Source organism: Microcaecilia unicolor, chromosome 2 (assembly GCF_901765095.1).
Source record: "Microcaecilia unicolor chromosome 2, aMicUni1.1, whole genome shotgun sequence".
Classification (NCBI taxonomy): Eukaryota; Metazoa; Chordata; class Amphibia; order Gymnophiona; family Siphonopidae; genus Microcaecilia; species Microcaecilia unicolor.
The window spans coordinates 643,823,131-643,840,909 of NC_044032.1; the positions used below are offsets into that span (position 1 = coordinate 643,823,131).

General features: G+C 43.3%; 1 protein-coding gene across 1 annotated transcript in view; it reads left to right on the plus strand.

The window, feature by feature from the left end:
- Positions 1-1,803: 1,803 nt before the first annotated feature.
- Positions 1,804-17,779, plus strand: part of PGRMC2 (progesterone receptor membrane component 2) — a 72,443-nt gene continuing 56,467 nt past the window's right edge. Inside the window, exon 1 of the mRNA XM_030191740.1 lies at positions 1,804-2,397. Within this exon, the coding sequence (XP_030047600.1) occupies positions 2,046-2,397 (352 nt within the window). The 5' untranslated portion in view covers positions 1,804-2,045. The remainder of the gene's footprint in view (positions 2,398-17,779) is intronic.

The window sequence follows — 17,779 nt, forward strand, 5'->3', positions numbered from 1 at the left end:
TTCTTTCTCTGTAACATCACCAAAATTCGTCCTTTCCTTTCTGAGCACACTACCAGAACCCTCATCCATGTTCTTATCACCTCTCGCTTAGACTTGCGTCTCACAGGTCTCCCACTTAGCCATCTCTCTCCTCTTCAATCTGTTCAACATTCTGCTGCACGACTAATATTCCGCCAGTGTCTTTATATTCATATTAGCCCTCTCCTCAAGTCACTTCACTGGCTTCCTATTTTTTTCCGTATACAGTTCAAACTCCTCTTATTAACTTATAAGTGCATTCACTCTGCAGCTCCTCAGTACCTCTCCACTCTCATCTCTCCCTACATTCCTCCCCGGAAACTCCGGATTGGATTGTTTGGAATGGGTTTTCTGTATTTGGTGTTAAGTGGACTTTGTTAATTGTCATTTCTTTGTTGAGGTGAGTTTGTTTGGGTCCTTCTTTCTCTTCTGTTGTGGTTGTTCGCGTGTGTTCTTCCTTTGTTTAGGTTAACAGTTTGATGAGGTGTGGTGTATTTGATCAATCTATGTTGATTGTGTAGTATGGGTATGATGTTGTTTTCTGCAAGTGGTGTGGTTAGTGTTAAGTGGATCAGTGTTAGGGAGTAGATTATTAGGAGCAATTTGAGGGTATTCATTATGGTATATATTTCCTGTGCTTTCTATTAAGACGGTATTGCCCCAATCTGCTCTCCTCACAAGCCTGCCTTCTCCGGTTGATCTAATGCAGTGCAAAAGGCTCCTTCTTAGGCACGCCCGTCCTGCTGAAAGTGTCTTCAGTTGTTCACTAGCAATTATTCAGTTTTTACTTTGGTTTTTACTGTCAGGCCTTTCAAGCCTTGTCAGTTGTAAATTGTCCATTTAGTCCAGTATCCTGCTTCCAACAGCGGCCAATCCAGGTCACAAGTACCGGGCAGAAACCCAGCCTTCCATGCTACCCATCCTGGGGCAAACAGTAGCTTCCCCCATGCCCATCTCAATAAGAGACTATGGACTTTTCTTCCAAGAATTTGTCCAAACCTTTTTTTTTTTAACCCACGTCCTCTAGCAGCCAGCTGCAGAGCTTAACTATTCTTTGTGTGAAAAAATGATTTCCTCCTATTTGTTTTAGAAGTATTTCCATGTAATTTCTGGTCTTTGTACTTAACCACTCAGGATTTTATAGGTATTAATCATATCCCCCCTCAGCCTAACCTCTTTAGCCTTTTCTCACTGGAGAGGAGTTCCAGCCCCTCTATCATTTTGGACTGTAGTAAAATCTGAAGTTTAGACCTGGGTAACACGTCATCTCTGGAAAATTTCAGAGAAAAATCCATCTTTACCCAGAGCCGTTCTGCTGACATCTGCTGCAGATATACCACCTTACTTACTTCCAGGCCGAAGACATTTTGGCCTTAGAACTTACATCCCACAACCGTGTGGGATTTCTAGTGCCTCCTCATTCTGCCCGTTGAAATTCGTACTGTAAGTCCCATAATGCACCAGAATGGGCCGGTCAGAAATCCAAGCCTGTCCCAGCCTGCAACTCACTGAGCTGACATCACTGCCGCTGTACTGATGTTGGGTACAGGCAGAAAACCCAGGACCAACCCAACCGCGGCAAAGGTCAACAACCGTTGCGCGCTGCGCCCTTCCCTCCCCCTCTTTAAACGTAGCATTAGTTACGTCAACATGAAGCCCCAGAACTACAGCTCCCAGGATGCTCTGTGGCCAAGCTTCAAGTAACGACCCCGCCCCTCCCCTAATTCTCCGTAGTCTGTAGTGTACCTCCCTGATGTCCGACCCCACCTCCCCCAGCCCTCCTCTTCCTCTTCACGCGCCACTCTCGGGCTTCGTGAGAATTCGTTTCGCCGTTGCGCCACGTGCGCCTGGCCCTCGCGGGCGTCTCGTGTCGTGGACTAGTCTAGTCAGAGAGTGCTGCTTCCTGGCGCGCGCGCTCGGCTCGAGACGAGCGAGAAGCGTGTGTGTCGGCGGGAGCAGCTCTGGTGCGCGCGGTGTCTGAGGGGGCGGAGCGTCGAGGCTCAGTCAGGGCAGGGGGGCGGGCAGCCATGGCGGACGGCGGCGAGGCGGACCCGCTGCTGCTCTCTTCGCGGGCGTCGCCGGCCTTGGAGGACGTGGGACCCGGGGCGGCGGTCGCCGCGATGCTGCTGAACGTCGGCCTTCTGGTCCTGCTGTGCCTCGTGGCTTACAAGCTGTACGTTCGCTGGTGGGAGAGGCCGAGCGCGCGCGGAGCGGCCCGCGACGCCCAGGCAGCCTCCTTGCCCAAGATGAAGCGGCGCGACTTCACCTTGGAGCAGTTGCGGGAGTACGACGGGGCCGCCGCCAACAACTCCCGCATCCTGATGGCAGTCAACGGCAAGGTCTTCGACGTGACCAAAGGCAGCAAGTTCTACGGGCCCGGTGAGGCGACGGGAGGGGCGGGATTTCCCTTTGGAGGGTGCCGTTGCATGGTAATATGGGCGGATGAGGGGTGAGATGCACTGGGGACAAAGAGGGCAGCCGGCACTAATGGCTTGAGACACGATATTGATAGTGGAGGTAGAGGGAAGAGTTAGGGCGCTCTTGGAGTGAGATGGGACACTTGATCTGATGATGATGATCGGAGGGGGGTGAATGGGGAGCGAGAGTGCCCCGTGAGACCCCTAATCTGGTGATGGGGGGGGAGCGAGGGTGCCCCTGAGGTGGGACACTTAATATGATGAGTGGTGGTTGTGGGGGGGAGAGAACGGGGAGGAAGGGTGCCCCTTAGGTGGGACACTTAATCTGATGATTGGGGGGGGGATAGAACGGGAAGCAAGGGTGCCCCTGAGGTGGGACACTTAATATGATGATTGGTGGTGGTGGTGGGGGGGGAGAGAACGGGGAGGAAGGGTGCCGCTGAGGTGGGACACTTAATCTGATGATGGGGGGGGGGGAGAACGGAGAGCAAGGGTGCCGCTGAGGTGGGACACTTAATCTGATGATGGGGGGGGGGGGGGAGAACGGGGAGCAAGGGTGCCCCTGAGGTGGGACACTTAATATAATGATGATAGGGGGGGGCAGAGTGGGGAGCGAGGGTGCTTCTCAGCTGGGACGCTTAATATAATGATGATGGGGGGGAGGGAGAAGGGGGGAGCAAGGGTGCCCCTGAGGTGAGACACTTAATCTGGTGATGGGGGGGGGGGAGAATGGGGAGTGAGTGTGCCCCTGAGGTGGGACACTTAATCTGATGAGTGGTGGTGGTGGGGGGGAGAGAACGGGGAGGAAGGGTGCCCCTGAGGTGGGACACTTAATATGATGAGTGGTGGTGGTGGGGGGGAGAGAACGGGGAGCAAGGGTGCCCCTGAGGTGGGACACTTAATATGATGAGTGGTGGTGGTGGGGGGGAGAGAACGGGGAGCAAGGGTGCCCCTGAGGTGGGACACTTAATATGATGATTGGTGGTGGTGGTGGTGGGGGGGGGGAGAGAACGGGGAGGAAGGGTGCCGCTGAGGTGGGACACTTAATATAATGATGATAGGGGGGGGGGCAGAGTGGGGAGCGAGGGTGCTTCTGAGCTGGGACGCTTAATATAATGATGATGGGGGGGAGGGAGAAGGGGGAGCAAGGGTGCCCCTGAGGTGAGACACTTAATCTGGTGATGGGGGGGGGGGGGGAGAATGGGGAGTGAGTGTGCCCCTGAGGTGGGACACTTAATCTGATGATAATGGGAGGCGAGGGTGCCCCTAGGGTGGGACACTTAATCTGATGATTGGGGGGGGGGGGAGAGAAAGGGGATGAAGGGTGCCCCTGAGGTGGGACACTTAATCTGGTGATGGGGGGGGGGGGAGAATGGGGAGTGAGTGTGCCCCTGAGGTGGGACACTTAATCTGATGATAATGGGGAGCGAGGGTGCCCCTAGGGTGTGAGGCTCAATATCAGAGTTGGGCAAGTGCAGCCCGCCATTGATTTTTTTTTTTTTGTGGCTTGTGAGATTGTGGGAAGTATACATGGAAAACATAATTAACTAGAGATTTGGCAATTTTAGGTACAGTAGTTCACAAATATTTTCAGAATAGTCACTCTTGGGGTTTGTTTCTATCGCTTTTAGTTAAATTTTTGCATAGGTGTATGGAGCTTTGCACATTTCTGATTCTGACATTATATAGTGTGGCGGCCTGCCAAGAATAGTGCTGTCATTCATGCAGTTGTGTATAAAGGTTGTCCAGTCTGCTCTATAGTGTGTGTGGTGGGGGTGGGGGGGGGGGGAGTAAGGACCCCTGGGGGTGAGACACCATAATAATAGTGGGGCTAGAGGGGAGAGTAAGTGTGTCCCTGTGATGAGACACCATAAATGATAATGAAGGGTGATAAGGGTTTGGTGAGACTCCATATTTATTTATTACATTTGTACCCCACACTATATATGATCTTGCCTGATGTTGGTGGGTGGTCTTGTATGATAATGTCCTGTGCTGCACTGGTTGTACACACTTAAGGAATAGTGTGCTGGATTGTTCTAATATAATCATAGTATGCAGAGTAAGATGGACTGTGTGATGATAAAATATGAAAGGTTACCAGAAACGTTGCTGTGTAGTAGAGGAAGTTTGTGAAACTCAAGTGCAAGATGTATGAGAAATTCTGTACATTTTACCGTGTATTTCTAGTATGAATAATCCAGTATATAAATGCTATATAACCCGCTATATAAATGCTAAATAGTAGTAGTAGTAGTATGGTAATGTGCTCTATAGAGGCAGGGTCCTTGGTGGGAGAGACACCTTCCACTAGAGCTGTGCTCACCAAACTTTCAGCAGCAGTGGCCCCAGTTTGCTCAGCTGCAGAAAGCATGTGACCCCTGGACATCACAGGACAATGGTGCCCTATGGAGGGTCTGCCCAGAAGCTCTGTGCTAGAATGTCCAGGGTCAGAAGCAGCGTGCTTACTGTGATGGTGATAAATAGGAGCTTTTAAGTTGTCCTGAGAGGAGAAACTTTATACAGATTTAGAAGCAGTGTGTCTGCTTTGAGACACGCTGATATTAGTATATTGCCTTTTTGAGAAATATTCTGCCTTAGAGCTTCCAGATGGTCTATCTTCTGTAGGAAGACTTTACCCTAGTACTGCTTTCATGGCAAATATTCTCCATGTATTTTGGTGCTGACTGTACTGATTTAAATGAGAGAATCAATGCTATTGTAATTCAGTCTTTTTACTCACTTTGAACAGCTCTCAACCCAAATATGAATTAAGTTGATATTGTATAGGCTTGTGGTAGTATGCTTTTACTTAGAAACATGATGGCAGATTTATTTATTTATTTTTTGTTACATTTGTACTCCGCGCTTTCCCACTCATGGTGGGCTCAATGCGGCTTACATGGGGCAATGGAGGGTTAAGTGACTTGCCCAGAGTCACAAGGAGCTGCCTGTGCCTGAAGTGGGAATCGAACTCAGTTCCCCAGGACCAAAGTCCACCACCCTAACCACTAGGCCACTCCTCCATATGACCCATCCAGTCTGCCCATCCTCTGTAACCTCTAATTCTTGCTGTTCCTAAGCGATCCCACATGCTTATCCCATGCCTTTTAAAATTCTGAAACAGTCCTCAACTCCACCACCTCCATTCCACGCCTCCACCACCCTTTCTGTGAAATAATACTTCCTTAGGTTACTCCTAAGCCTATTCCCTATTAACTTTGTCCTATGCCCCCTCATTCCAGAGCTCTCCTTCATGTGAAAAAGGCTCTCTTCCTGTACCTAAATGCCCTTGAGATATTTAAACATTTCTATCATGTCTCCTCGCTTCCAGCGTATACATCGAATCAAAGTACAAATTACAAAGTACAAATCAAAGTAGGGTATACATAAAAATTAGCACATATGAGTTATCTTGTTGGGCAGACTGGATGGACCGTGCAGGTCTTTTTCTGCTGTCATCTACTATGTTATGTTACTATGGATTGACTATACGTTAATACATGTTGAGGTTCTCCCTACAATTTTTGCATTCAAGACCGTTTACTATTTATATAAGTAGGCCTTGTAATCATTTAGCAAATGTTAATTTTTATCTAGAGTGCAAAAGAAATGTCAAGTATAGCAAGCTAAAAACCATTTGTAGCTGAAAAACTTGGCATCAGCCGTAGTTGGCATACTAACGTCCTGCCTTGGGCTTTATTTATAATCCAGAATAGTGCATGAACCACCACCTGCAATGTTGCTAACTGAACAGCATGGCCCCCAATCACACAGTATCGTTTTTCTAAAACATGCACATAGGATTTTTCTTCCTGAATGAATGTTGTTGCCTTAATGATGCTCAGATGTACTCTGTTAAGAAATGAGGTGGGTTAGAGCAGAAATCTGGGTTACAAATATCATCCATTGCAGACACTTGCTTACTAAAAGGTGCTACTGTGATAGTAAATGTGCTACTGTGATACTAAAGGGGAATGGGACTTGATATACCACCTCTCTGTGTGCGCAACTAAATTCAAGGCGGTTTACTTAGTATATACAGGTACTTATTTGTACCTGGGGCAATAGAGGGTTAAGTGAGTTGCCCAGAGTCACAAGGAGCTGCAGTGGGTATCAAACCCAGTTCCCCAGGATCAAAGTCCACTGCACTAACCACTAGGCTACTCCGCTCCAAAATATAGGAAGCAAATAACTTTTTAAAATCTACTTTATCAAGATCTGGCATCAGAATTGGTACAACCTTCTGCAGAAAGGTTGGCGTTATATTTTCAGACTGAATTTAATAACATTTGTCTTTCACCTCAGCAAGGTAAGACGATGATTAGTGAGATGCCATTGTGATGATAGAAGATGCTAGGATAGGGATCCCAGCAAATAGATGTTGGAATAGTTTTTCATTAGTTTAATCGAAGGCTGTGTCACTAGTTTTGAATAACAAAGAGTTGGTTCTTTAGATGTGTCCTTTTTATTTGGAAACAATACCTTTTTCCATTCTAACTTGGTTTACTGATTTTGTTAATATAACATTAATGGTGGGAAAATACACTAGCTGAGCTAGTATTGACTCCTATTCTCAAACTTGGATGGAGATCTTACAAATGCGGATAACTTCAAACTGGTGACCAGTATATCGTGAGTTGCAAAGCTCTTGGAATTTATAGTTAATATTCATTTTTCAGAATACCTTGCTGATTCATCTTTTTTTGCATTATTCACAACATGGCTTCCATACAATGCATAGTACAGAGACCATGTTGCTTACACTTGTATCTGAAGTAAGAAAATGTGGTTTCAGGTAGAGATGTAGTCCTCCAGTTTGACATCTTAGCAGCATTTGATGCCGTCAATCATGATCTGCCTCTGTGAAGCCAGAGTGAAATGGGGATAGGAGGTTCAATTTTAAACTGGGTTTCTGCCCTTTTGAAACATAGATCGTATTCAGCTCTGAAAAATACAGTTAAATCACAAAGCTGGCAGTCAGGCCTTAGGGTCCCCCAGGGTTCTCCACTGTCTCCCCAGTTGTTTAATGTATATATGTGCTCCCTAGGTGGTTATTTGAAGAAGAAAAAAAGGAATATTTATTCCCGTTCATATGTGGATGATATGTTTATGCTGTGTCCAGAACATGATTCACTTGTTCCTTTAAAGAGACACGTTTCAATAGTTAAGAACTGGGCTAGGTTTAATTTTCTAAACTGTTATGGTTTGTCAATCAACAGTGGGTTTTGGAAAAATCAATTGATCTATGCTCTGGAATTTCATTGGGATTTGAAGCCAAGTCTAGAGTACTTGGAATAATAATGGATTAGAGACTAACCTTTGAGGATCAGGTGAATGTATTGGTTAGAAAATTCTTTCTCTACTTGAGAAGATTGAGAGCAATACGCTGCTCATAGTCCTTCAAGCTTTAGGACAGTAGCTCCAGTAATATTGGGTTGATGTCCACTTCGGCCCAGGAATCGGCATTTTGCAAGCAAAATAAAAACAAAGTTTTGCCAGAGTCTTCTGGCTTGCGCGGAGAATACCTGCTACAGGTAAAGTATCTTCGCTATATTGCTCTTTTAATCTGCAGTTAAGGAAACTGCTTCAATTATTGTTAAATACATCAGCTAGATTAATCTTTAATATGGGAAAATTTCAAGTGGCAACTCCTCTTTTAAATAAGTTACATTGATTTAAAAGCTGATTGTAGAATTCATTTTAAGATTGCATTCTTAGTGTTTAAATGTTTTCACAGACAGAATTCTTAATCTGTGGGAAAGATTCTTCAGTTTACTAGAAACAGAAATCATTTTAGGAGTAGGACAAATTTATCTGGATTATCCATCAGTAAAGGGAATGGTTTCCAACGTATGTTGGGAAAGGTCCTTTTGGTTTTCAGGCAAAGTAGGACTGGAATAGCATTGAACTGAAATACGTACTTTGACTTCTTATACCCTATTTCGCAAGGCGCTTAAGACATATTTCTTTTCTAGAGGGGTATCCTGATGATGATGTAATCTTTCAGTACATTTCAATGTTATCTTGATTATAAAATGTTATCTCCTTCCACTGGTGAAGCTTCTTGTTTCTGTACATGCTTTGCACCATTTGGTTTAAAATTGGGTTATATATCCCCAGATAGAATAGAACATACATTAATATGCATTATTTACCAATCATGCCTCGTTTTTGAGCAGCAGTGACACAGTTGATACTTCACTTGTGCAGGAGAAGGCAATGGCAAACCACTGCTGTATCATGCCAAAACAACCACAAGGAGGAAGTTCCACACTGTTCTGTCAACAGGAGTTGGTTTAACTCTAGAGTACATCTGGACCTGAATTTGACACCCATCCCCATTTTATGCACTGGGACCCAGGGGCGTATCTATAATGGGGCCACGGGAGCCAGGGCCCCCGTAGATTTGGTCCTGGACCCCCCTACCGACAGCCCTCTCAACCCCCCCTCCCGCTGCCAACCTGCCATTGCCTACCTTTGCTGGCGGTGGACCCCCGCCAGCCGAAGCCGTCTTCCTTCGTTGTTTGATTCTTCTTTCTGAGTCTACTGGCAGATGCTAACAGTTCTCGGGCAGGATTTCCGGGGGCTTCGTACAGGGACTCGCCCCCTTTAGGTTTACAGAGGTTAAGGGAGCCGTTCCCGTCGAGATGGTCTTCGGGCGGGCCACGGAGGTGGTTCTGGTGGCGCCGGGGGGGGGGGGGTGCTAAAATGTTCCCCCTCACCTCGGTTCTGGACGCCCCTACCGGCGAAGTCCAGATACGCCCCTGCTGGGACCTATTCACTAATGCGCATTGTGTTAATGCAAACTAATGCAGTAGTTCTCTTAAGTAACTCTAGCCCTTAATGTGTCAAAACATGGCCAATGTGAGGCATGTTTTTTTATCTATATAAGTTGAATTTGTTTCGTATTCATAAATAACGTTTTTGTATCATAAACTAAAATAAAATTTCATAATACTTGTAGATGGTTTAGTAGTAGAAAAATTAGCACTCCACCACACATCTATTTGATGGAATTTGTCTTGGTTGAGAGCCATTCTGCTTGAGTAAATTGTTCACCTACTTTGTATGTTCATTACACAGGTGGTTTATGCTGTGATTATGCCTTGCCTGTGTTCAGTATTTTAATTTTCAAAACAAACCCATATCAGAAGTGCTCCTCTTCAGTATTTTTGTACCGATAATCTGTAAGAGATCTTGGGGTCTGTGAACGATATATTTTTTTTTTTTTTGTGGCCGAATGAAATAAACATTTGCTACAGAGAGAGTGTGGAAATAAGCTATAAAGGTATATGACTAAAAAATAACTATTGCAAAGTACATAAAAATTTCTGCACTGAAAAATTGAGACTGAGATCATACTACTCCATATACCCTGGCTTAGGAGTGATATTCATTCCTAACATGGCATGTGCAAAACTAACCCATTTGGAGATTGTCCCAGGTGAAAATTCAAAAAGTGAAAGCAAGCGAGGAAAAACACTTCAGACAAGCCAGTTAAAGCAAAAGCGTATTCACTTTCCTTTTCTGTAAGGCTTACTTGTCAGTTACAAGTCAAGAAACTTCTGTAGAATAATGTGCAACTTTTATTCCTTCATCTCAAATGCTGCTGACATCTGAAAAATAGTAGTAAAACAAACAAAAAAATTACAATGTTAATTAGTCACAACTCTGAAGGTGACACTGCCAGTGTTTCACCTGTGCTGCCTTAGGACAAACGTTCTGCAGCATACATGGAGAAAAACGATTTCACGTTCAAAATATTAACCACAGTTCAAGCTTTCATATCACTTAGATTGAACCCAGCCGCTCTTCCATTATGTGTTTTGTACTACTGCTGAAACGATTCCAACACTTCATGCATAACTCCTTCATACGTCAAATGTTGGTTCCCACCTCAAAATTTACAAATTAGTGAGCATTACATGTCAAGATTCTATTGGTCTGATTAAATGCAAGTGTTACCTTTAACAAAAACACCCCACGCCCCACCCCATAATTGTACAAATTCTTTTAAGCCATTAGGTAAGTATGTCTTATCATAGTTTTTTAATATGGGGCCTTCCAAAGCTTGTTTTTTCTTTTTATTTTTTTTTTCAGTAATTGCACAGCTAATGAGCTGCATTGTGTCCTTTTGCATTGCAGCAGCTCATTTATGAATTTACGTTAACTTTTCAACACAAGAATATGCATGGAAATTTATTACAAAGAGGAGCAGAAATTTGGAGGTTTTTTTTTTTTTTTTTTTTTTCAGAAGCCATGCAGCAACTTGCCACGTGTATTTGCTTTTTAGTATACAGGCCTCCTTTTTTTGTTGTCACTGGTACATAATTAAAACACACATACAGTATGGATATGCTGTGATATGGTATTAATCCCATGAAAATATCATTTTAGTCTAAATCCTTCAGTAACACAACTTTTGAGGGGGGGGGGGGGGAGCTGACCAGAATATTGAACATATGTGTTTGTAGTTCAAATCCATTACTGATTATCCTGATCTAATCAACATACGTTAGCTTTCTTGTTCAGTTCTGTACAGGTTCTCTTTTTCTCATTGTCGCCCTCTGAAACAGGATGCTTTTCTTTCTTATACTGAAAGAACACAAAAAAAAGAGAGCTGGGTTTGGGTGGTGCTTTGTGACTTCGGGAAGGATCAATTCGGGATCTATTCATTTAATTACTTTGCTGGACATCTGGGAAGGCTTAGAACGGCACTTGAGGATTGTCTTCCTTTTCCAAATTCCAGCTAAGATATACACATTCCCTCCCTATTTGGATAGTTTATAAGATCAGCATACAGTGAGAAGACTCCTGACGCAGGCCTGTATGGCCGAAACACAGCTGTGTCGAGTCCCTTTCTCCCTGCTATCCATTGACAAATAAAGTTTATTTTTGAATTTCAACAGCCAAGTGTTGACGCCTTACATTTTTTATATATATTTTGTTTTTTTTTGTGTTCTTTCATTATATTTTTAACCTTTTTTTTTTTTTCTTTTGCTGGTCCTCTTCACTGTTTTGTTTGTTGCTATTTTTTGCGAAGACTGGTTTCTTCTGTTTTTTGCACAATTTCTTTCTTATACTGTCATATATGTTGTATGAGGCTACTTGGTGAATTGTGCTTATGTGAGCAATATGATGGTCTGAGCCATGCTGTGTGAGGGGTAAAATGGCAGCGTTGAGGCTTTTCTTTTGCTCTATTCTTTGTATACTTGTTTCTGGCATCTGATCACATGACTGGCTATGTACACGTCTGCAAACTGTTCTTTGCTGTTTATGGTCAGTTAGTTTTAGAGAGTTGGTAACTTGATATTTTCTTTCTTCATTGACAGAGCTTTCCAGCAAGCCCATCTACCTGCTCTTCACGTTTTGGCTTTTTCATCAAGAGATTACCTTTTGAAGTGTGCATGAAATGTTTAGAAACATTTCAAGAAATGTTTGTGTGCATAGTTTATCATTTTTTAACTGTCCGCTTGCTCTTTTGGTAATAGTTGAAAAGATAATTTAGAATGTTTTTTTTTTTTTTTTGTGTTCCAAGAGACGAGCATAGGAATTTACCCTAACAAAAAATGAACTTTTAAAGGAGTTGTAAGCTGAGCATTGCATACTTCTCTAAAAGTTATTGGGTTAGACACAGCATCATCTGTTTTAAAACTCGGGCCTTAATCCAGCAAATAGAGGCCTCTGATATAGGGGACATACAGTGCTTTGCATATGTGTTCCCAACCTTATACATTTTTCACATTCTGCTGTCTGAAAAAAACAATTCAGAATGCATTAAAATAGGAGTTTTTCTCTGATCTATACACTGCATGATCTGTACTTGTTCTTTCACACTGAAATATTAAAAAAATAAACACAAGAAACCAAAAAATCTTGATTGCGTAAATCTCTTCATCCCTTATCGTATCAAACCCAAATGGAGTGTACAGACATTGCCTTAGTAAGACCAGTAAGTTATAGAGCTCACTGATGTCCAGTCACAGAGGTTGAGCTAATTCAAATACTTCTAAATGAAGAATCAAGACATCTGTTTAGACATTTGATTAACATTTAAGTCATATAAGTCAAACATGGAGCTCCCCAAAGAACTGTAGGATAAAGATACTTAGAAGTACAGATTGGCTATAAGAAATTTTAATGTGTTATGAATATCAGTTGAATCACTGTTAGGACCATCAAAAAGTGGAAACAGTTTGGCTCCACGAAGACCCTGCCTCTACTAGGCTGTCACTTCAGTCAGTAGCCATGAGGTGAGTAAACTGCTAAAGAAGCCTAAGATTCTTTACCAGAACTGTAGAGGATGCTGGGTCTGCAAGATGTTGACTGCTCAGCAATTTAAAATGTATTTCACATCACCTATAAGGGAGGGTGGCAAGAAGGAAGCCACTGCTAAAAGCAAAGCCATGTGATATGCTGCATGGCATATTCAAAGAAACATTTAAAGGACACTACGCATTTTGGAGAAAGTTTTGTGGTCCGAGATTAAAAAAAAAAAAAAAAGAACTCTTTGATTAAGGCATAAAACATAGTGTATCAGTTTGCTGTTGCCATCCCTGCTTTAAAGCCCGGCAGTAGTGGTGGTAGCATTATGTTTTGAAGATGCTTTGTAGCAGTGAGGCTGGGGGAGGCTTGTGAACATCGAGATAAAGATGAGTGGTGTGAAGTACAGGTAAATGCTCGAAGAAAGTGGTACTGGTGAGAGAAGATTTGTCGTTAGGGCAGTGATCCTAGTCACAAGCAAAAGCAATCAATAGCTCAGCAAGAAGAAAGTGAGTATCTTTAAGTGGCTTGGTCAAAGTTCAGACTTGAATCCAATAAATCATCCATTCCCAACCTAGTCCTCAGGGCACATCTAGTCTCATCAGGTTTTCAGGATATCCACAATGGATTTGCATGTACTGCCTCAATTGCATGCAAATCTAACATTATGATGGTCTGTTGGAAGAAAGAATATTATTACTCCACAAGTTGATGATTTTGATTCATTGAATGTGATTTGAAGAAAGGTTGCTCTGGTGGGAGACTTCAGAGCACTGGATTTACAAGTGACTAAAAGAACTATGATCACATATTGATGCAAAATATCGCCAGATATGTTATTTAATTGTGTATTGAAACAGTATTTTGGAGAATTGTGTGCGATTTTAAATGTGTTGGTGAATGTGAGTGTGTATGGATTGGTTTGATGTAACTATGGGTTAAGGTAATGGATTTAATTTTAGGAAGATTGTATTGATTTATTAATAAAGAATTTTTAAAAAATGTCAAACGGTTACTAGTGAGTAATATGAATATTCATTGTGGATATCCTGAAAACCTAGTGGGACTAGGTGTGCCCCGTGCACTGGGTTAGGAATGGCTGCAATAAATGTGGCCAAGCTTGAAGACCAGTAGAAAGACAATTCCCCTGCCAACTTGAAGGAGCTTGGACTATTCTGCCAAGAATATACCGTATTTTTCGGACTATAAGACGCACCGGACCATAAGACGCACCTAGGTTTTAAAGGAGGGAAATAGGAAAAAAAAAATTTTCCTTTTTCCCTCCTCTAAAACCTATGTGCTCCGGTGTGTCTTGTCCGAGTTCGGGATCGCCCTCCCCTACTCACGTCACGCGATGTTCTCTGGTGGTCTAGTGACGTCGGGGCAGGAAAGAGCCCCCTCTTTCCTGCCCAGCGCGCTGCTCTCCGTCCTCCTGTATGCTGCCTGACGGTCTCGGCGAGATTCAAAATGGCCGCCGAGACTTCAATTCTCGGCGGCCATTTTGAATCTCGCCGAGACTGTCAGTCAGGCAGCATACAGGAGGACGGAGAGCAGTGCGCTGGGCAGGAAAGAGGGGGCTCTTTCCTGCCCTGACGTCACTAGACCACCAGAGAACATCGCGTGACGTGAGTAGGGGAGGGCGATCCCGAACTCGGGGGAGGGCGATCCCGAAATCGGACCTCGCTACCTTCGGACTATAAGACGCACCCCCCATTTTCCTCCCAAATTTTGGGGGAAAAAAGTGCGTCTTATAGTCCGAAAAATACGGTAGGCAAAATTGCGTCAGCCTGTTGTGCAGAGTTGGTGGATACTTAACCCTCAATGATTCAGGGCTAATATTTCTGTGAAAAAGGTTTCCATCCAAGTACTGAGTCAAACAATATGAAGACTTAATAATAGACCAACACAGTAGTTCCCAAACCTGGTCCTCGAGGCACCCCAGTCAGTCAGGTTTTCAGGGTACCCATGAGTATTCATGAGAGAGATTTCACATGCACAGCACACACTGCATGTAAATCTATCTCATGAATATTTATTGTGGATATATTGAAAACCACTGGACCAACAAATACTCTTGATTGTTTTACTGGTCTACAAAATATACTTTATGCTTTCGGTGTAAAATATCAGTTATTCAAATAGTCAAAAATAGGAAGCAAATGTCTGCTTTAATATATTTTGAATTGTATTTTTTTTGGCAGAATGTGACAGAGTTGCAAGTGTTGAAGACATTCCCTTATTTTGTGGTGATCTTTTTATTAGAAACTTGGATCACAATTCCATAAACCTTGTCTTATGGCAACAGCTTTTAAATTGGGAATAGAACGGAAAATGACAGATAGATAGCATATAGCCTAGCCAGGCTGTCCATTTGTAAGGTCTGTCTATATGCTTTGACAGACCATTGACCATTTTAGTAGTTACCCTATGGATCAGCTCCATGTTATATTTCTTTCTGACGATGCAGTCTCCAGAATTGCACACAGTACGCTAAATGGGGCCTTTCTAAAGAATTATACAGAGGCACTATCACCTTTTTCCTGCTGGCCATTCTTCTCCTTGCTTTGCCATTGCCTTTTCTACCTGTTAGCCATCTTAAGATCATCAGATATGATCACATCCAAGTCCCGCTCTTCTTTTGTGCACCCCTGTATTGTACCCCTCCCTCAGGTTTTTGCAGTCCAGAATTTATTTATTATTATTTAGGTTTATTGGTGTTCTGTCCTCACACTGGGGTGATTGAAATAATACTTCCTTAGGTTACTCCTAAGCCTATTCCCTCTTAACTTTGTCGTATGCCCCCTCATTCCAGAGCTCTCCTTCATGTGAAAAAGGCTCTTTTCCTGTACATAAATGCCCTTGAGATATTTAAACAGTTCTATCATGTCTCCTCTCTTCCAGCGTATACATCAAATCAAAGTACAAATCAAAGTAGGGTATACATAAAAATTAGCACATATGAGTTATCTTGTTGGGCAGACTGGATGGACCGTGCAGGTCTTTTTCTGCTGTCATCTGCTATGTTATGTTACTATGTTATTAGCACGCAGTTTATACCAGAGTACAGAACATATGAAAAGGCTCAGAATTCTTGAACCAAAATCATCTTTAATGCAGTAATCAAACAAGGAAAAATAACTCACAGTTCAGATGTGCTGGACAAATTTGTTTCCGTACAAACTGGGAGTCTGTTCTCCTCTTGCGCTCTCTCCATGCAAGAGAGAAGCATTACAGTAGCTTGAAGGGGGTCTTACAGCAAAATACTACATTTGCAGCCTCAGTTCATAGAGGAGATATGCTGCAGACTAACTTACTGACCTAATGGGAGAGAAAAGGGGGGGGGGGGGGGAACTAGCCCAGCATGCACAGAAAACAAGGCAAGCCAATAGAAAGAGTGCCGTAAGACACAGGGAGCTGGATTTATGCTCTGAAAGAGCCTATTACAGGGAACTACAGAATTGCAGGGATTTGTAGTTGAAGGGCATGACCCAAATCCCTGCACAGTTAGTGTTTTTGAACTGTAGAAATTTTACATTTAACCAAACCCTCTTAATGTTAATCCACGCCATCTGGTGATCACTGGATGCTAAATGATTGCTCACTGTGATTTAGAAACACTCCCCATTCATGTCCATCAGGTTCAGTATGGACCCATACCGCATGGATTCCATTATCAACTGCTTGAACAGTTCATCCCGTACAAGGTCCAGAATCTCCCTACTTCTAGTCCATCCCGCAAAAGGGATGGCCCAGTTGACATCTGGAGGAGTAGCCTAATGGTTAGTTAAGCGGCTTTGATCCTGGCAACCTGGGTTCGATTCTTACTGCAGCTCCTTGTGACCTTGAGCAAGTCATTTAACCCTCCATTGCCCCCTAGGGACAGAGAAAGTACCTATATATAGTGTGTACAGTGCTGTGTATGTCTAGTAGCGCTATAGAAATGATTAGTAATAGTAGTATATTGAAATCGCCTATTAGAAGTAGTACCCCTTTGTGAATGTCTTCAATTAAATCTCTGTCCACTTCTGCCTGTGAAGGAGGGCCTATATGTGACATCAGTTCAAATAGATTTTCTATTTCCTCTTTCCAGATTAACCCACAATGCTTCCTTTTACCCCACAAGTCCTGCAGTTCTGTTACTTTTAATATCTTTTAACATACAGTTCCACTTCTCCCTTTCTTCCTACACTGTCCTTCCTGAATTGCTTATAGCCTGGTATCATTATCCCAGTCAAAGTTTTCCTTGAACCCCTTCTCTGTGACCACCACTAAATCCAAGACAGGGTCTAACGTCATAGCTTGTAGATCCATGGAACTTACTTCCCATACTACAGTCATTAGCATACACAGCTTTCCAGATTTTACCCCCTTTTCCCCCCATTTCTGTAGTCGTATTTAATGTTTTACTGCTTGGGGGCTTTGTTCACTTATCCCCTAATGGTTTTAGTTTAAAGCCCTCTTCAGTAGGTTAGCCAGTCTGCTGCTGAAGACATTTCATCTTCTCTTTGATAGATGAACACCATGCTATTACTACTTCTAGAGATGATGGCAGGTAGAGAAGTGGCTGACCATGGAGGAGGGAGGGAGAGGAAAGGGTAGATAATCTTTTTGAAGGCGGGAAAGCTGTGATGGAAGAATTGAGGGACCATTTGGAAGTAAAGGGTGCAAGGGGAAATGAGCAGTCAATTCAAACTACATCCATTCACTCAGCTCCCCCCCCCCCCACCAGCTACCCACTTAAATGTATGCACACCCCCTACAAGCAGTTTCCTGCAAGCGCACAACCCATCCAGTCACCCCCACCCCCATATACACACAATGCTTTGAGTCACTTGGAAACAGATTCTGCTCAGTTGCTTACAGCACCAACTGCAATCCCTACCCTTCTATACAGTGTCTACTACCTTTCAGATTTGTAAATATCAGGAATTAATCATTTTGGATTCTGTTTTTGAGAGGAAGTTTGGGGCAGTGCTGGTAACGGGTGAGGTGGCTTATTCAAGAGTGTATAAGGTGAGAGGGCTTCCTACACGATAAGGTCTATAAAGAGGTTTACTGGGAAGAGAGAAAGGAGTGTC